This window comes from Xenopus tropicalis, chromosome 2, assembly GCF_000004195.4.
Source record: "Xenopus tropicalis strain Nigerian chromosome 2, UCB_Xtro_10.0, whole genome shotgun sequence".
Classification (NCBI taxonomy): domain Eukaryota; kingdom Metazoa; phylum Chordata; class Amphibia; order Anura; family Pipidae; genus Xenopus; species Xenopus tropicalis.
The window spans coordinates 136959047-136978356 of NC_030678.2; the positions used below are offsets into that span (position 1 = coordinate 136959047).

The following is a 19310-nucleotide window of genomic DNA, read 5'->3' on the forward strand; positions in this document are numbered from 1 at the left end:
TGTCGGCCAATTGCCACTGCAAAGGGCTGCTGTACTCATGTACTGTATCATGCAAAATAAGCATAAGGTCCGGGGAATAAGGGGGAACTCTTTCAAAAGCTGTCAGTATTATTTCTTTTAGAAAGCTGTGCACATTAATGTTAGCTCCAGCCTGGAAGGCGCACAGTACAACTGCTCCCACCCATGAACCTTCTTGTACTTTAAACTCATGCAAATTTTAATGAATACAGTAAGTTAAAGGTATTTTGGGTTTGTGGGTCCTGATTTTTAAAATGAAAATAGAAGGAAAATATAAAATGTGGGAATATTCAGCCTTCAGTTAAAGAACGAGTCTGTTCACAAAGGTCTCCTTTCCCTTTTTATTTATTCATGAAAAAAATGTGATTGTGAAGTAGAATGTTGGTACATTTAGAGAAATATCCCAGCATTTCCATTGCTCTGGGAGACGTTCCTGGGGTGTCGATGCAATTCTATAGACATTTAGTTACATCTGGAGAATAAACAATGTTCTGTTCTTTACTTTGGGTGTTAATGCAGAATCTGTGCACAGATCAGTTGTAGCTTGATTTATGGGGTCTCCACCTCCTTTTTGTCAGTTTTTTAAGGCAGTACAATGTTGCACCTTCTTTAACACACACATTTTCTCTGCAGTAATTGATCAAAACATCCACTATGTTTATCACAGATTATTTACAAGTTTGTTCAGTAAGGGATTGACTGGGGGCAAGAGAATAAGTAGATAAAGAAACCCCTTCCCGACACCAATGGCTTATTTTACGCCTCTTTGATCTTAGTTTATTAAGATATATGTAATAGGTGACACTCAGTCTTGATTTATCCCAGTGACATAACTACCAGGCGAGCAGCACCCGGGCCTACCCCCTTAGTGGAGTCCACCTGAGTCACCTTGGGCGCTGCAAGGAGACCTGAGAATAAGACCATATGCAAAGGTTTAGTTTTTGCACCAGGGTTGCCACCTTTTCTGGTAAAAATACCAGCCTTCCCATTTCTTTGTGTTTTTTCCTATTATTAACATTTCATAAAGCATAATTTTTAATGACTGGGCTGACAAAATACCAGCCAACCCCAGTGGTCCCCTATTTATGCCACTGATTTATTCATTTATATAACTGGCTTTCTAAGACTTGCGGCTTATTGGACATTGCAGGCAATGCTCCTTTTAAACCAAGCCAAAAAACCTTCTGCCCAAACTCTCAAATTAATTTTGTTGTTGATCACATCTTATTCTTCACCAAAGGTTTTGTTTAATTATTCTAAAGGTGATGGCCTTAAATACTAAAGAACTGTCCTAACATTTCCAGGTTGGCTACAGGAGCTGGCAAGGCGTTTGGAAACCCCTTACTATGTGGGGAAAAGGAATAGCAGTCAATGTTTTACTCCCCAAAATAATAACAGTGAGGAGGCAGCCAACAAGACAGACATGGTGTTACTTGGAGGACCCTCACTTAGGAGTTCTTATATCACATCCTTGTACTTTGCACTCAGTAGCCTGACTAGTGTAGGATTTGGAAATGTGTCTGCCAACACTGACACAGAGAAGATCTTCTCCTTATGTATCATGTTGATTGGAGGTAAGATTTTAAAAACAAAATACATCAGACATTCTATATTCACAATATAATAGTATGTACAAAAATGGCTCCCAAACTAATTAAGCTGCTGAGGAGCCATAGCAGGGGTCTCTCCAGGCCCAGACTGGCAATCTGTGGATTCAGGAAAATGCCAGAGGGGCTGCTGTAAGATGCCACAGACAGTCACTATTTATTGGGTTGGTGGGGGCTGTTTGGGCCTCTGTGTACCTGACATGCCAGGACCTATTTTTTGCCCCAGTCCAGATATGGACCTGTCAGTTTTGTAAAAGATTTGACTTCATTATACTTCACTATACTTGGGAAGAGGAGGTTAAGGGAACATTGTATGTAATATTAGGAACAGAAATGCAATAATAACAATTTTTTTCCATTTTTGTTAAAAAATGGCCCTCCATCTGCCACTGGAATGCAATAATATAATTAGTTTCCTTATACAGTATGTACATTTCTGAAATACATATATAATGTATAAATATGACCTTAAACTATTGTACATGCAGCATTTTTTAAACACAGGGTTTCAGGTCACCCTCTCAGCACTGGATCTTTCTCTCTGCAGCACTGATGCACGCCCTGGTCTTTGGAAATGTGACAGCAATAATCCAGCGCCTTTATGCCAGACGCTTCCTCTATCATAGTCGTACCCGGGATCTGCGAGATTACATCCGTATCCATGCCATCCCCAAACCTCTCAAACAGCGCATGCTGGAGTACGTGCAGACCACATGGACCATGAATAATGGCATTGACACTAATCAGGTGGGAGCCATTGTTGTGTTATATCAGGGATCCCCAACCTTTCTTACTCATGAGCCACATTAAAATGTAAAAAGACTTGGGGAGCAACACAAGCATAAAACATGTTCCTGGGTTTCCAACTAAGTACTGTTATTGGCTATTTGGTAGCCCCTATGGGGACTGGCAGCCTACAGGAGGCTCTGTTTGGCAATACATCTGGTTTTTATGCAACCAAAACTTGCCCCCAAGCCAAGAATGTAAAAATAAGAACCTGCTTTGAGGCCACTAGGAGCAACATCCAAGGGATTGGGGAGCAACATGTTGCTCACGAGTCACTGGTTGGGGATCACTGTGTTATATATACAAACCTCAAAATAAGCATGGTGGTAGTAATGTGGTCTTCACAATACAGTGAACAAGCTTCCACAAAGAGACCAGTGGATACAAAATAACAATATTTTTCTCTATAATGTAAATGCCTCCTTGACCCCATGGCAGTTTTGTAAGCAGGGTTACAAAATCCAGCCTGGAAACTGTCGCTCATTAAACATGCTGTGACTGCCATCCATGAACATTCAATAAGTCAAAGGATCAGAATCCAGTTGCTGAATAAGGAACTCTCTGAATAAAATACACTTTACGACCACTTTTTTAAAATCTGACTCATCAATATCTCATTGCAAGAACTGTTTTTTAACGCTCTATTTCCAAATCATGTTATCTGTACCCAAGAAGACATTATATCAGCCATAGAGTAGAAAACTGAAGTTGTAGTAGACAACACAATAATAGGAGTTTTATATGATGAACAATTTTTTTACCAAGCAGCAATTATACTGTTCAATAGGCCTCACATCCTGCCATATCGCTGCCAATCTAGTAATGATGTTATTATTCTGCAATTTATTATGCAACAGACAAAAAGCATTTAAACACTGTTTGCATTTTAATAAAGTGTTTCTTTTTTTCACAGCTTCTGCACAGTCTTCCAGATGAACTGAGAGCTGATATTGCCATGCATCTCAACAGGGAGCTCTTGCAGTCGCCGCTGTTTGCCTTGGCTAGTCGTGGCTGTCTGCGGTCCCTGTCGCTAAACATCAGACGTTCCTTCTGTACCCCAGGAGAGTACCTGATCCGACAGGGTGATGCTTTGGAGGCCTTATACTGTGTGTGTTCGGGATCTATGGAAGTTCTCAAGGACGGGGTGGTGTTGGCAATTCTAGGTCTGCAGAAGAGCAAGCCTGTGCTGTGTTGTTGTAAGCCTGTGCCTTCTATTTGCAGTTAGATGTTAGGTCATAAAGGGCGTCTTGCCACTAGCAATCAGATCAGTAATATAGAGACAGAGCAGTCATAGTAAGGTATTTGAACACGCAACCAGAGGCCTGGTCAGATCAGGCTAATTCAATCATTTGGCCTAAGGACCAACTGGTCCTCATCGGATGGAATTTTTGAACCAGTCCAATAGATACCTGGCTGATTCCTGACCAGATGTTTAACAGGCCATATACATAGGACAATAAACTACTAACTTGGTCTAAAGTGGTCGATTAGGCAACCAGTGTTGGCCTGCATATGGCAAGCTTCAATATATTGGTCCTCTAATTATCATTTGCTCTCTTTAATCTTGTTTACATGGATTAGAATTATTTGTGCATTCTGTCCTAAAGGTTCTTAGAACTAATGTGACTGGATGCCTGCCTAGGGGCAGATTTCAGCAACATTTTATGCTAAATATTTATACAATTAGTTCAAACCAAATTATGTTTGTCCATTAGTTAACCCTGTAGTGGACCCAAAGCATGTCAGGCCAGATTTCTGGCCAACATGGACCCAATTGCTTGTTGACTGTTTATATTACTCATAAATGTTCAGTTGCCTTTACCTAAGCATCAGTACATAGGACGATATGATAGGGTGATAGGGTGGTATATTAGCGCTGTGAAGATCCTTCTTACAAAATATTTGTATTTTTTGTCGCTATTCCCTATCTCTCTCTTCTCAAAGAAAACTTCCATAAATTATTTTAAAGGCTTACATTGTGAGTAATGTCAGGCTTTGATCACACTGATGGCTATTTCTAATGGGTAAACTACCTGCAGCTCTGTTAGTCCAATAATATTTGTTTTTCCTACACCCTTTCTCAGGCAACATTGAACATCATCAGTTTGGCATAACATTTGCCAACAAAGCCAGTGCTGGCCTGTTGTTTCCATCTTAAGGTCTGTCTCTGACTTGACTTTTCTTTCTCTGCGGTAAATAAACACAGACATATCCAATTAGGATGACATTTAAATAGCTGCCTTAAAGCAATTAATCTTTTTCTGATTGGATGATGTCTTTCATGAAGGAAATATATATTTTCTTTTTTAAAACAAAGGACTTATAGAAATAGAACTTACATAATATAACATGATTAAAATAGGATTTACATTTACCTTAGTGTAGATAAATCTCACTACACATCCTTCTCTACACCAAAAATGTATTCTTGTGTGTGTGGGTTTCTTCTTTGTTGGGGTTTTCATTAGTCAGTTTATTCTTATTCCTTGACTTTGTTATTTATTGTTCTCTGTCATACATAAACAAAAAAACAGTATTGAAAAAAAATGTTATGGCCTCACTTTTATATTCATGGGTCAAGTTTAAGGGAATGTGCCATACAAGGTTATTCTAACCTAACCGCAGAAGAGCCATATACATGTGTTGGACAGTTGTGAATACTGTTTCAAATATCAGTGTAACCTACCCAGCTGGTAGTACAGCACCATGCTAAGGTGGGTTGATTTCTTGAGGCCATTGATCTCTGAATATGAATACTGTACCTTTGGTATTTGTTGCTGATACAGTATATTGCTTTGTGCAGAGCCGAGCTCAGTGCGCTCCCCCAACTGATTCAGCAAAAACACATTTTTCTGTTTCTCTGTTTCCTTAGGAAAGGGAGATTTAATTGGCTGTGAGCTTTGTTCCGAGGATATAGTAATCAAATCAAATGCTGATGTCAAGGCATTAACATATTGTGACCTCCAGGGGATCGGTCAAAGGGGCCTCCGTGACACATTATCCCTTTACCCTGAATATGCCCAGAAATTCACCTGTCAGATCACAAAGCAACTGAGCTACAATCTGGGAGGCAGCAAGTGCGCACATGAGGTGAGAGAGTTCATACACAAAAGATCAACCATCTCTGTTCTCTTACCCCACTACTGCTGCCCTGTGCTGCTTTCTCTCTTTCACTCTTGCATTTCAGCACTTGCTTCACTTATTAAGGCAGGTACTTAGCTACAAGACCCATAAATGGCTATAGGACTGCAGAAAACCTGTCTGCTAATTGTTGAATTATAAAGACCAATTCAGAATAGAGCCACTTAAAAAGTAACAGTTGTTGGGAGCTTTTGTTTATTAATAGCTAGCTGCTGATTTTATTTGGACTCTAGCTGCATGGAAATATGGAAGAGAACTGCCCTCTAATATTCACAACAACATGAATGTGGAAGCAGTGGGCCAGGCAATATACTTTTCATGAGATAACAGTGTGATTTTCTTTCTTAGAGTGATGTCTATGCTCAGCAATTATTTGAAAATCAGAACTCTCATGGCAAAAGACAAGAAGAATCACCAAAGTTCAGTGTTTCACTCACTCCCCAAAAATCCCCTCATCTGTGCTCCTCTCCGTCACGGTTTTCCCTTTGCAGCCCTCGCCGCACTGCTAAAGAAATGACACTTAGCCACACTCCCACTGGGGTTGGTGCTAGAGAACTGGACATCCCATGCGTATCCTATGCCAGACCTACAGAACTCAGCCCAAGGTAAGTCTTTTATTGTTCTCTGGACTGACTTGTGCATTGACATTTATAATATACTGGGGATATTTTTCTTTGCAGGGTGGTAGATGGGATAGAAGAGGAAAATTCCACTGCAGTCCCAGAGAGGTTTAACTTTCCAGAATGTAACAACCCTCCAGCTACTTCTGGAGGTAACCACATACATCTGTTGTGTACACATTTATTCAGGAACCGACCACAAAGAAATGACTGCCAAGTGACTGCCTATTGGGGGTGTAGCTGTTGCCATGATGATGAACATATTTCTAGTTCAGTATTTTCTCTCTAATAGTTCATCATTTGTTCATTCTGCTTACAGAGCCTTTGTTTTTATCCACGGAGCCAAGAGCTACTGACAATATGGAGAGACTTAGCCAAGCAGTGAGTGTCATGTTCTTGTTCAATCCCAGTCCTACCTGTCTAAAAATGTTTTGAATATAAAGAGATTGAATGTGATAGATATGTCTCTTTTAAGTGTAATTTAGACTCGCATTGGGACAATTTGATTAAATATGAGGTTTGCATGTCTAGTAACCCATAGTACTCAAAAATGTGTTTGCGGTGACCAGCAAGCAAAGAGAAACTTTACTTCTTTTGTTTCTTTGACCATAAACCAAACATTCATGTATTTTGACCTTTAATCTACAGGAGTGATTCAGGTTTAGTAAACATTTAAACTAAAGATTAAAATGAATCTTTATTACAGGCAAAACAATCCAATTGGGGTTATATCATGTTTAAATGATTGTATAGAGATCCAAATTATGGAAAGACTGCCGGTCCCGAGCATTCTAGATAACAGTAGGCTGCTATGAAAGATTGCAATGAAGACAGTAATAATAAAAATGATCAAAGAATAGTAATAAAGACTGAAAATAAATTGCTTTATTCCCCCAGGTGTCAGACCTGTCCTCCCAGGTGCAAGAGCTGAGGGAAGGGCTGCAGGCTCTGCGTCATGCAATGCATGTGTCTGTCATGCCCTGCGGTGCCTCTCCCTGCTTCCATAGAAGAGACTTGCTCATGCAGTGTGAGGCCGGGGCACTTACTACTGGGGATACTGCAACCACATGCCCATCGCTCTTTCATCCTCCAAGGGTAGAAAAAAACTCCCATATTTGCTATATAAGTCCTGTCCCATCTTGCTCAGAAAGACATTTATCCTGGCTTTGGGGGCCCACCCACCCCTCTGTGGCTCCATTTAAGAGGATTTGAACAGAACGAGCCGCTCAATTCTGGGCCTCCATCAACTGCAGTGGAAGATTTCAATGGCAGAACTGTCAAAAAAGACTATGTAACCACTGATCTTCAAGCTCTAGAAATGCACTCTATCTCTTCACAGAAAGGAGGTGACACAGAGCCAAGCTTCTGTACCAGAGATAAAGGAACAGGAGTATGAAATGGTGGCCTCACAGTATGGGGGCTCTAACAGTACCGGGACTCTTCACCAAGTCTGGGAGCTAGGGAAGTGGGGGGGCAGTAATCCTGGGCCCCCTGTTAATTATATCATCTCTCAAATTGTGATGGAACATCAATGTGAATGTGTTTTGGGGGTGGGGAAGGCCCATCCTCAGTGGTTTATGTCTTTATAATCAGTTACATATAACATATAAGTTATAAGTTAAATAAATTGGACAATTTGAGCAACACAGAGTCCTGATTATATAAACTGTATTCACATGAAGGTGAGCAGCATTATCTGCAGTTCTAGTGACTAGTCTGCTGGCTACAAAGGTCAATGAGCCAGACTGGAGGCAATAGTAGCCAGGCTATTTGCTATATAAACGTTACAATAGGTATTTACCCAGGCTCAGGGCCCTCTGCACATCAGCAGTCAAATATATTTCCATCTGAGAGTCTGTGCAGTGTCGGGAACAAAACAAGGAGCAGCCCACAAGGTAATTGCCATTACTGAGAGAATGAGCTAGAGATGTCACTTCAGACAGTCCATTGCTAATTACTATATTAACCATTGTAGGGCTTCATTATTTATGAATGAGATTTGCCCATAAGTTCGCGGATGGTCAGGAAATGTTGCAGCTGTTTCATGTCTGAAAAGCTTTGAAACTTGCTTTACTAATCCAAATAAAAGAAAAGTATAAAATGAATTGTTAAAGGGGAACGCCACCCAAACACAACTTAAGCTTTTTGAAAAGTAAACATAATTTCAAGCAACTTTGCAATATACATCAATTTAACAATATGCAGCCTTTTCATGATTTTTAATGTAATAATATGGTTTGGAACAGTTACCTAAGCCTAGCTCCCTATTCTCCTGCTGATCTGACTTCTTTAAGTAAAAGTAGTCACCTGTCCTCAGCCTGCCTCCTCCAAATCCCACAATTCCCTGCACACATGATGTCAATAAGGAAAGGAACATGACAGTAGTTCCTGCATGCTGTCTGTAAGCTGTGGAGAAGTTGTTACAATTTGTAACATCAATGTTTAAGTCCCTCCTCCCTGCTAACTGTTTTGCAGCTGGATTTCAACATATACAAATAGTATTTATTCATAGTTTTTGAAGGTACAGTGATAGGTATATTAGGGGTTTTAGTGTTGTGTCAGGCTCTTTAACAAATTTTGGTTTGGAGTTCCCCTTTATTACACCGCTGTTTTGACTTTCAGCCAACTGTTTTCAACATGAATGCAATGAATAGCATTTGTGCAAAACATATGGAAGGATCACAAGTATAATCTGAGGAACAGGAGACCCGTAAGCTACTCCTGCCCCAGGAATGAAACACCCCATACAACTAATGAACAACTTTAATACAACTGACCAATAAGTTTGAGTTTCTTGCTATACAAACTTATATTAAACTTCATATCTCAGGCATAGTGATGAGCGAATCTGTCCCGTTTTGCTTTGGCGAAAAATGCGCAAATGTTTCAAAAGATTCTTGAAATGGCGAAAAATTTGCGAAGCGGTGAAAATGTTGCGCGTCAAAAAAATTGTTGCCCACGGCTATTCTTTTGTTGCGCAGCTATTCTTCTGTTGCGCGGCTATTATTTTGTCGCACATGGCTATTCTTTTGTCACCTACGACAATATTTGGAGGTGCGGCAAATTTTTCTGCGGTGAATTTTTTCATCCATTTCGCGAAACAATCCGCCAATGGCGAAACACAGAAATTTGCCGCAAATCCATGCCTGGCGAAACATTTCGCCCATCACTACTCAGGCACATTCATATCTATTATGTCAGCTAAACTACAACACAACCATCTAGAAACTGTAACAAGTTCCACCACACAGGTGACAAGTTCACTGCTCCACTAAGCATGAATCTATATGCAGCAATGTTCTTTATATATTGGATTATTTTATGTTTATATAAAAACAAGCTTTTATTTTGCTTGTTACTCTATCATATGCTATACAATTACCTGACACGCAAGAAACCAGTTCCTAGGCATTGTCCTAAGACAACCACCAGTAGGGGTTTTTCTGAAACCAAAACTGTGTGTAGCATGGGGTTAACCCTCAGTAGCAGCTATTCCAGACACTAAAGCTTGTCTTCTTTGTGCACGTAAGAAATGCATTCAAGAGTCTATTGTCTTGTTTTCCTTCCTTAATACTCCATTAAGATCACAAAGTCCTAATTACCAGGCAGGAGGAAATTGAGCAAAGTGCTTATTGATTTACAGAAAGCCAACAGTAAATCTGCGGAAAGAGTATAGGGGGCACTGAGATCCTTGCAGGCAGTTTGGGTTTGGTTTGGCTGCTGAGAGGGTCTGGCACTTCAGCTGGGGATGGATAATACACCGAAGCAGGGGAGAACCGCTATGTTGTCTGTGGATGACAGGTATTTTTTTTTCTGATTCTGAAATTTATTTCATTATTTTATTACCCTTTCATTTGTTTAGTGGTCAAGACTTCATATGGGAGAAAACCCACCTAGAGAACAGATAATTATTGGCTGGAAGGACTGTTGAGCTCTGGATCAAAGAGTTTGTTATCTCCTACTCAGTTTGAAATTCTAAAATTCTATCAAAGTTATTGCAATGAAGGAATAGCCAGTGGTCACAGGATGAACTTACACAAAGGTTGCGATGGGGATAAGAAATGGGGAAGAGAAATATTTATATTTTAAGTTGAATGTTTATTATGACATTTTGGGAACAACTGCATAGACTAGGATATTTTACTTATTGATTATTAATATTATAGTTTAGAAAATGTTTTGTAAATGAAACTACATACCATGGCTTACTTAACTCAACAAAACATAAATAAACTAAATAAAAGCTAAATAAACTTGGAATATAAAAAATATCTTTGGATGAAAATAAGCAAAATAGTGTTTCCTAAAAAGGCCCCCGACCACACATTCATTTTTTTCCAGTATTTCTTTATTAAACTATATACAGAATTTCACAATTTCAGCTCACATAACAGTTTATGAAATTATAGGAAACAATAGGAAAAGAGAGTTTAATGTGTGGGGTTGCCAGGCTTATGGTATGGGGATGTCAGTTATATCTTGCTGGTCTCATTGGAGGTTCATTGATCCCTTCTCTGGTATAACTAACAATTCAGAGACTTATAATCAACCCAAGGCTGGCAATTGTTAGTCAATGGTTTAGTAAAGCAGTCATATAATGCATTAACACATTCTTTGCATTACTAATGTGTGGGTTGAGCCATAACCCACTGGACCTGCAGGTTTACAATTAGGTTAGGGTTGAAATTTAGGCAATTATTGTGGGTTGGGTGGAGGTCAGACTCCAAGACTAGGGAAGTACACTTTCCCCTTGCTCCTGAAGTTTCCCTTTCTTGAAACCTAGGGCACTCACTGTTTTGGTACCACACAATATTTTAAAGCTCCACTTGCATCCAGTGTTTGCTTTGGCTCAATAAAACAGTTTGGTATGGGGCTGGGTGGCTGGGGCCTCAGGGCCTGCATGGCACGTCAAGACATTTTTAAGGCACATTTGTATAAATTGGTTTATAAAAAAACAGCACACAAAAAAATGCACAATTGTGGATAATTGGCCTAAAGCAAGGAAACCATGCCAGAAGCTAATCCTGCTCAGATGTACTTCATTGCCAGTAGTAAATGTATTTTCATTTTGAATGGCTATAATTTCTAAACTTTGCAGCCAGGACTTGAATCAGAGCAAAGAAATATCAGACGGAAGATAGGTTTAACTGTGCAGGTTGCCAAGACTTTTGATAACAGATTCTTCCCATGTATTACATCAAACCTCTGCTTGAAGCTTTGTCCCACGACTGGACTGTCTGCTATGATTGGTAAATGAAAACGACCAATAAAGTGGCCAATAGGGACATCATTCAGAAACTGTCTACAACACTCATCGTCATGCAGGGCCTATGAGGAGGAACCAGATACTTAGGAAAGTGAGTGAAGGTATTTCCTTACCTACAATACATAAATCTTTCAGCTCAATAGCTGCAAGCTAAATAAGCCAATACTAATGAGAACTTGAAGCTATGACAACCAGGCCCAGACTGGCAATCTGTAGATTCTGGCAAATACGAGAAGGGCTGCTGTAATATGCCATAGACAGTCACTATTTAGTGGGCTGATGGGGGGGCTGTTTGGGCCTCTGTGTACTTGAATCCCAGGGCCTATTCTGAATCCCAGTCCAGATCTAGTTGCAACTGCGGAAGGAGGCTGGTTAGTTTTCCACAGTGTCAATAAATGCATGTGTGCATTCATGTGTTTATCTTTTCTCTCATGGATTTCCCTCTTCATTTCAGACAGGACCTGACAGAACTTGAAAACTCCATGGTGAATATTATTAAGATCTTCCATTCGTATTCAGGGGAAAACTGCAAGCTGAGAAAAGGGGATCTGAAAGAACTTATTAACACTCAACTGTCTACCTTCGTCAAGGTAAAGCGAGGGCGTACATTGGATATTTGTCTTAGGTACAAAAGAAGGATTGGAATGTAATAACAGGTGTAAAGTTTACCTGTATGTAGTAACCCATAGCAATCAATCAACTGTTCACTTTCACGCAGGTAACCAGTAAATTCTCCTTGATGATTGGTTGCTACATTTTATTAGACCTATAACAAATGTTTAGCATTTTATTCCATTATCCCCTAGGTCTGTAAATAGGATGATAGAGTAACAATGGGTGTGACTCCCTGGAGGGCACATCACAGCTATGTGGCACTGCAGGTTGTCGGCAGGATTCGTAGATAGAATATGTGATAGCGCCTTTGCTGAACTGAACTCTACATCAATGCACTCCCAATGCTCCTCCAACAATTATGTATGAATGGCCCATTTGCAAACCTTTATGCCAAGTGATAATGATACAGAAGCGCATGTTCAGTGATCCCTAATCAAGAATATAAACCAAAGGGTGCATGGGGCTTACACTACAGGGCTCATTTATAATCACAGACACAGTTGGGGTTTGTAGTAACCTGCTTGTATAGACATTTTGGTTAATGGCATTCTTGCTGTTTTGCCATTAATTGATGATGATGATATTCCTGTTCCTGTTGTGTGCTTCCTGTTAAGCTGAGAGCAAGCATGGAGCAGGCCAGATCTACCTGCCATGTTCTAATAAATATATCAAAAGTTCCAGTGTGTATCTGTACCTGAACTAACACAGCAGAAGTATTAACCCACTGCTAGCCAGCAGTTTATTACAGTGGCGACGAGGATTTGTGTATTTGGACTCAGAAACAGACTCAGCTGCAGAGCAAACAGGCTGCACAGGCTGCATGATTCCTTCTCTGCACAGTGAGTAACTTGCTACAATGTCTGCCATTGGGAAAGTCCCAGAGTTTTCAGAATCTGCTGAAGAATTTGAGTCTTATTTGGAAAGATTTGAGAGATGGCTGTCTGCAAATGATGTTAGTCAGGAAAAGAAAGCAGATATTTTACTTGCTACACTGCCAGCAAAAACCTACAGTCTCCTTAAAACTCTTATAGCTCCTGCAAAGGCCACTGAATTGTCCTATGAGAGAATTACAGAGACCCTCTCTCAGCATTATAAACCCCAGCCTATCATCATTGCGGAACGCTTTAGATTTTATAGGAGAAATCACAAAATGGGGGAAAGCCTTGCAGACTATATTTTGGATTTAAAACGGCTATCTGCCTCCTGTGAATTTGGTACATTCCTGGATCAGGCTTTGCGAGATAAGTTTGTATGTGGCCTCCATGATGAGTTCTACCTGCATAAGCTGCTAAATGAAGCAGATCTCACTTTCAAGTCTGCTTGTAACATTGCCTTGGCCATAGAATTAACCAGAAGTGACTCTCAGCAATTCAAAGAGCAAAATAGTTCTTCATTTACAGATATCCCTAAAATAACTACAGAGTCTAAACCCATCTCACAAAATTCACCACAGCCACCTACAGTGTCAGTTACAGGTGAGCAAGCATTTCAGACACAAAGGGTCAAACCCTGCTACCGCTGTGGGGGCCTGCATCAGCAACTGAGCTGCAGATATAAATCAGAAACCTGTAGAAATTGTGGAAAGTTAGGCCACATTGCTCGTGTCTGCAGAAGCAAACCAGGCAGGCCCAGGGCGCAATATGTGACTAATTGTGACAGCCAGGAAAGTGACTGCACAGACTTGAATACAGTCAATACTACGCATGGGGGAGATGATGGCATTCATATTAAGCTGGAAATTGATGGGCATCCAGTAAACATGTTACTTGACACAGGTGCATCTGTATCACTAATATCAGAGTTTGTTTACAAGAACTGTTTAGGTGGAATTGCACTGCAGAACTCACTTTTACATCTCACTTCTTATACTGGAGAGAAGATTCCTGTACTTGGAGAGATTCTAGCACCAGTCACATATGAAGGTCAGTCATTTACATTGCCTTTAGTGGTTGTGAAGGGCAACAGGCCCACCCTTTTGGGCAGAAATTGGTTGAAGCACCTAAAGCTGAATTGGGCTAAAATATTTACTATCAAACAAACTGAAGCTACCTTTCACAAAAATCTGGAACAGATCCTGAGTAAACATGACTCCCTCTTTAAGGAAGAATTTGGCAGTATTAAGGGGCTAAAGGCAACTATCACTGTAAATTCAGATGCAAAGCCCATTTTTCATAAGCCACGTCCCTTGCCATATGCTCTTAAAGAACCTGTGGAGAAAGAACTAGAAAGAATGGAACATTATGGTATTGTGTCACGTGTCAAATACAGCAGCTGGGCTGCCCCAATTGTAGTGGTCCCAAAAAAGGACAAAACTATTAGACTTTGTGGTGACTACAAGGTCACTGTCAATCGCTGTATTGAACCAGAACCCTACCCACTACCAAATGTAGAGGACTTGTTTGCTACACTTGCTGGAGGTAAATACTTTAGCAAAATTGATTTATCAAATGCCTATCAACAGCTAGAGCTGGATCCGGATTCAAAGCCATTTCTTACCATCAACACACACAAGGGGTTGTTCCAATACCAGCGCTTACCATTTGGAGTATCTACAGCTCCAGCTATTTTTCAGCATGCAATGGATCAGATTCTTCAAGGAATTGATCATGTGGTCTGTTTTCTGGATGACATTTTAATTACAGGTTCAACGGTTGAAAAGCACTTGGCACTGTTAGATAAGGTGTTATCAAAATTAAAAGCATCTGGGGTGCGAGTAAAATTGTCCAAGTGTCACTTTCTCCAGGAGTCTGTAGAATACTTAGGATACCGCATAGATGCACAAGGTCTTCACCCAACAGAAACAAAGTTAACTGCTATTGTTAATGCACCTTCACCTTCAAATGTGTCTGAACTACGCTCCTTCTTAGGACTGCTAAATTACTATGGACGGTTCCTTCCAAATCTGTCAACATTATTACAACCCTTACATGAACTTTTGCAGAAAGATACCAAGTGGGCTTGGTCAGCCGAGTGTGAAAAAGCATTTCAGGATGCAAAGCAAAGACTAATGAACAGCAAGTGGCTAGCACACTATGACCCTAGTAAGCCACTCAGATTAGCATGTGATGCCTCACCCTACGGAGTTGGAGCAGTTATATCACATATACTGCCTAATGGAGAAGAACATCCAATTGCTTTTGCGTCTAGAACCCTAACACAAACAGAGCGCAACTATGCTCAAATAGAGCGGGAGGCACTAAGTATTATTTTTGGAGTAAAAAAATTTCATAAATATCTTTATGGAAGGAAGTTTTCACTGGTCACTGATCACAAACCACTTCTGGCCATTCTTGGGCCAAAATCAGCAATTCCAACATTGGCAGCACTTCGAATGCAACGGTGGGCACTACTCCTATTGGCATATGACTATGATATTGTATATAGACGTTCTCAGGATCATGGGAATGCAGATGCTCTATCACGGCTTCCGTGCCCATATACAACAGATGTTCATGACGAAAGTGTCATTTTTCAAGTTTCATTTGCAGAGGAACTACCTATTTCTTGCAAAGATATTGCAGCTGCAACAAGTCGTGATCCTCTTATTGCAAAAGTGTGGGACTTTACTTCCAAAGGCTGGCCAAACTACAGCTCTGACAAAATCCTTAAGTCATATTTTGAAAGAGAGATGAGCTTTCCATAGATCAAGGTTGTTTATTGTGGGGGATACGGGTTGTCATTCCCCCAAAATATCGTCAGAGGCTCTTGCATGAACTTCACGAAGGCCATCCAGGTGTAAACAGGATGAAAGCACGAGCTCGTGGTTACCTGTGGTGGCCAGGCCTGGATCAAGATATAGAAATTTTTGTAAGTCAGTGTACTGCTTGTGCTTCTGTACAAAATCAGCCACCCACTGCACCCCTTCACCCATGGACATGGGCCACATCGCCGTGGGAAAGAATCCATATTGACTATGCCGAAATAAACCAGCAAACATTTCTTGTGGTTATAGACAGCTATTCCAAGTGGTTGGAGGTGTTACCCACTAAAACGAGTACAAGCGAGAAAACGATTACCTTGCTTCGTAATTTGTTTGCATCCTATGGTCTGCCAAAGGAATTGGTTTCAGATAATGGACCTCAGTTCACATCTCAGGAATTCCAGTACTTCTTGAAACAAAACGGTATCAGGCACAAATTAACTCCACCTTATCACCCAGCTTCAAATGGTGCTGCTGAACGGGCTGTTCAGACATTTAAAAAAGCCTGGATGAAACACTCAGTAGCCAGTGAGTCCGCTCGCACTACAGGAGAGTTGAGACTTTGCCGTTTTCTGTTTAATTATAGGAATACGCCACATTCAGTCACTGAAAGTACCCCAGCGGAACTGTTTTTAAAGAGGCACCTCCGAAGCAGGTTGGATTTGCTTAAACCCTCTTTAGCTGATACAGTGGAGAAACATCAGAAGCAACAAGTCAAAGCACATAATAGCTCCAGACAAAGAATCAGAAACTTTTACCCAGGTGATAAGGTCTTGGTTCGAGACTTCCGCCACTCAGGGCGCCCTTGGTCTCCAGGGACCATTTGTCATAGAAGGGGTCCCCTGACGTATGAGGTTCAAATTGGTAATCGTCACATTCATGTCCATGTGGAGCATCTGGTTCCAGATAAGAGTGTGTCACCTGTACCTCCTTCATTTTCTACCATTGACTTTCAAGTACCTGTAGCGCCCTCACAGGAACCAGATGCCAACAATCCATCTAATCCAACCAGTGCTACAGCCTCTGAGGGTGAACGGAGGTATCCGATACGGGCACGCAAGGCTCCTGACAGACTGGACTTATAATGCCACTATGTTATTGTTAACTTGGACATTTCTGCCTTAAAATGTTTAGAACTGAGTTATAACTGTTGGTTACATATATATAATATATATATATTTTTGAGATCTACTTTTTGCTAAAAAGGGAGGAATGTAGTAACCTGCTTGTATAGACATTTTGGTTAATGGCATTCTTGCTGTTTTGCCATTAATTGATGATGATGATATTCCTGTTCCTGTTGTGTGCTTCCTGTTAAGCTGAGAGCAAGCATGGAGCAGGCCAGATCTACCTGCCATGTTCTAATAAATATATCAAAAGTTCCAGTGTGTATCTGTACCTGAACTAACACAGCAGAAGTATTAACCCACTGCTAGCCAGCAGTTTATTACAGGGTTGTACAAAAATACTTGTTGCTTGCACGTCATTAATCCTATGCACTTGTGCCTAAATACATAAGTAGTGCCAAGTATGTCTGTTGATAATAGTGGTGGTAATTCCAGGGTTCCCACTGCAGTCTGTGTTAGCAGGTGCTGCACTCCCACAAATGATGCGGTTCCTACTCCGAAAATTTGATTGACGTCAAAGTGTGCAGTTGTGCAAATTTTAATACTGACCACAAATCTGTTTACAGGATTTGTAGTAAAAAATGCTGCATTGTGGGACAAAACTGTACTTTTCCCATTTCACTTGCTGTTGTAAAATAGGCTGTAGCATCCAGGCCCCAATTTGTGGTGAGGCCACAAAGGCCCGGGCCTAGGGCGGTACAAATTTGGGGGCGGCGTGCCACCCAAGCCGCACGTGAATGGGGATGGCCTCGGGGCGCCCAGATAACAAATCCGGCGCTGGTTGCATCTTATTCTTAACCAGATATGTATTAGTTACCTTTAAATTCTGCTTCTGCTTTTTGTTGAAAAAACAGCCTATTAAAAACTATTTTTTGATCTTCCAGTTGCAGCATATTAATGTCTGTATTGGAGCTGTGCCCTGGGGCTGTTAGATAGGGGAATGTGAGCTGGAAGTTATTTCTGTGTTTGTGTATGAGGTGTGTATGCTAAGTGTGGGCTCTTGTAGTCACTAGGCGTGAATAGGGAGCCACCACACATGCTTTTGTGTGATTGTGTACAGTGGATTAAAGGGAAAGGAGCAACATCATTATGGCATATGCACTTGTATGTATTCACATTTACAAATTGCTTATTATATTTGTGCATGTGATTTCAGTATGTATTTTGCCAATCACACGTATACAACCACTAATTATCTGGCAGAACTTCTGAAACGCAGAGTGAGAGAAGTGCTCCGTTCTAAACACACTAAGTAACCTCTGAATATACTGCTGTGGAACATTTTCTGTTTCTCCAACCAGCTGGGAATCAATGTAAAAGGATCTGCTGCTGAGTGGGTATAAATTCTCTGATGGTGCAGGGCCCAGTTGGACCCAATATATACAGACAGCCTAAGGTTAGCTGTGCAGGTAACACAAGCAGTCACAGAAATGTGTCACAGAAACGACAAACTCCCCTATGTTTGCCCACAGCCTGTGCAGAGAGACACGTGCATTCCACTGTTCTATGCAAAGAGTATATTTAAAGTTAGGTGCCTTTTACAGAACAGTAGCAGTTATCCAGTAGGTGATTTATTATCTACACGAGTGCAGTGAGGGAACCATGAAGCTACTCCCTGGTCAGGAGGCGGCAGTAGCTCCAGGGTCTCCCTTGTGTCCACAGACACAGAAGCACGGGACTGAGAGGCACAGAGCACAGCTGCACTTGTGGTTGTAACCACACCATACAGTTTCTGTAAGTTGTCTGTACCTGCTGAAACAGCATACTTGCTAAGATTTGATTTCCCTCCTTAGCAGATCCAAGATTCTGAGACACTGGATATCATCTTCACAGACCTGGATGAGAATCATGACCAGGAGATAGACTTCAGCGAATATGCTGCACTCATTGCTATGGTCACATCTGCTTGCCATAAGTCATTCCATGAAGACTGAAGAAGACCAATCACATGGACCAAATGCACAGCTTGGGTTCATCTGACACATATCATGAAGGCACAACTCAATTATAAAATGTTATTAAAGACTGAGATATGAAACAGTATCAGGGCCAGATCCCAGAGGGAAAGAAATCAGACACTGGGGAATGGCATCAGTATTAGACAAACAAGGATAAGCTTGAGTAGTCCTTCTCTGTTTGGATGACTAAGAAATGCTCAGCTTCTGGTACCTCAGTTATATTTTCTGTTCTCATTAAATTAAGATAAATTGAAATAGAAACCTGAGTGGTGCATTCTATTCCCTATGGAAATAATAAATAACACAGAGGAAATCATTTTAAACAAAATAGGGGCAAGTGTAAAAGAAATGATGTTACACCTGAACAGCTCTTGCTGACCTATAATTGGGGCCCCCTGTTGGGACCCTCTGGACTAGGATACAATCATGGCTAACAGCCTCCTCCAGCCCAATAAATAGTGACTGTCTATAT

At 40.8% G+C, this 19310-nt stretch overlaps 2 protein-coding genes across 4 annotated transcripts in view; both read left to right on the forward strand.

Annotated features, from left to right (window-relative positions):
* Positions 1–7818, forward strand: part of kcnh3 (potassium channel, voltage gated eag related subfamily H, member 3) — a 20436-nt gene extending 12618 nt beyond the window's left edge. The window contains exons 10-17 of the mRNA XM_031897156.1: positions 1323–1592; positions 2173–2372; positions 3325–3574; positions 5284–5501; positions 5901–6157; positions 6233–6324; positions 6492–6553; positions 7070–7818. Coding sequence (XP_031753016.1) covers positions 1323–1592; positions 2173–2372; positions 3325–3574; positions 5284–5501; positions 5901–6157; positions 6233–6324; positions 6492–6553; positions 7070–7384 — 1664 coding nt within the window. The 3' untranslated portion in view covers positions 7385–7818. The remainder of the gene's footprint in view (positions 1–1322; positions 1593–2172; positions 2373–3324; positions 3575–5283; positions 5502–5900; positions 6158–6232; positions 6325–6491; positions 6554–7069) is intronic.
* A 1643-nt stretch (positions 7819–9461) lies between these two features.
* On the forward strand, positions 9462–19099 carry LOC100494223 (protein S100-B). Of its 3 annotated transcripts, XM_002934521.5 has the most exons (3): positions 9462–9973; positions 11893–12028; positions 18674–19099. In XM_002934521.5, exons 1-3 carry the CDS (start codon positions 9921–9923, stop codon positions 18812–18814), a joined length of 330 nt encoding a protein of 109 aa, XP_002934567.2. In that variant the 5' UTR covers positions 9462–9920; the 3' UTR covers positions 18815–19099. The 3 variants fall into 3 exon arrangements, with proteins under 3 accessions (XP_002934567.2, XP_031753017.1, XP_031753018.1); XM_031897157.1 differs by lacking the exon at positions 9462–9973 and having other exon boundaries at positions 11752–12028; XM_031897158.1 differs by lacking the exon at positions 9462–9973 and having other exon boundaries at positions 11752–12028; positions 18677–19099.
* The last annotated feature ends 211 nt before the right edge of the window (positions 19100–19310 follow it).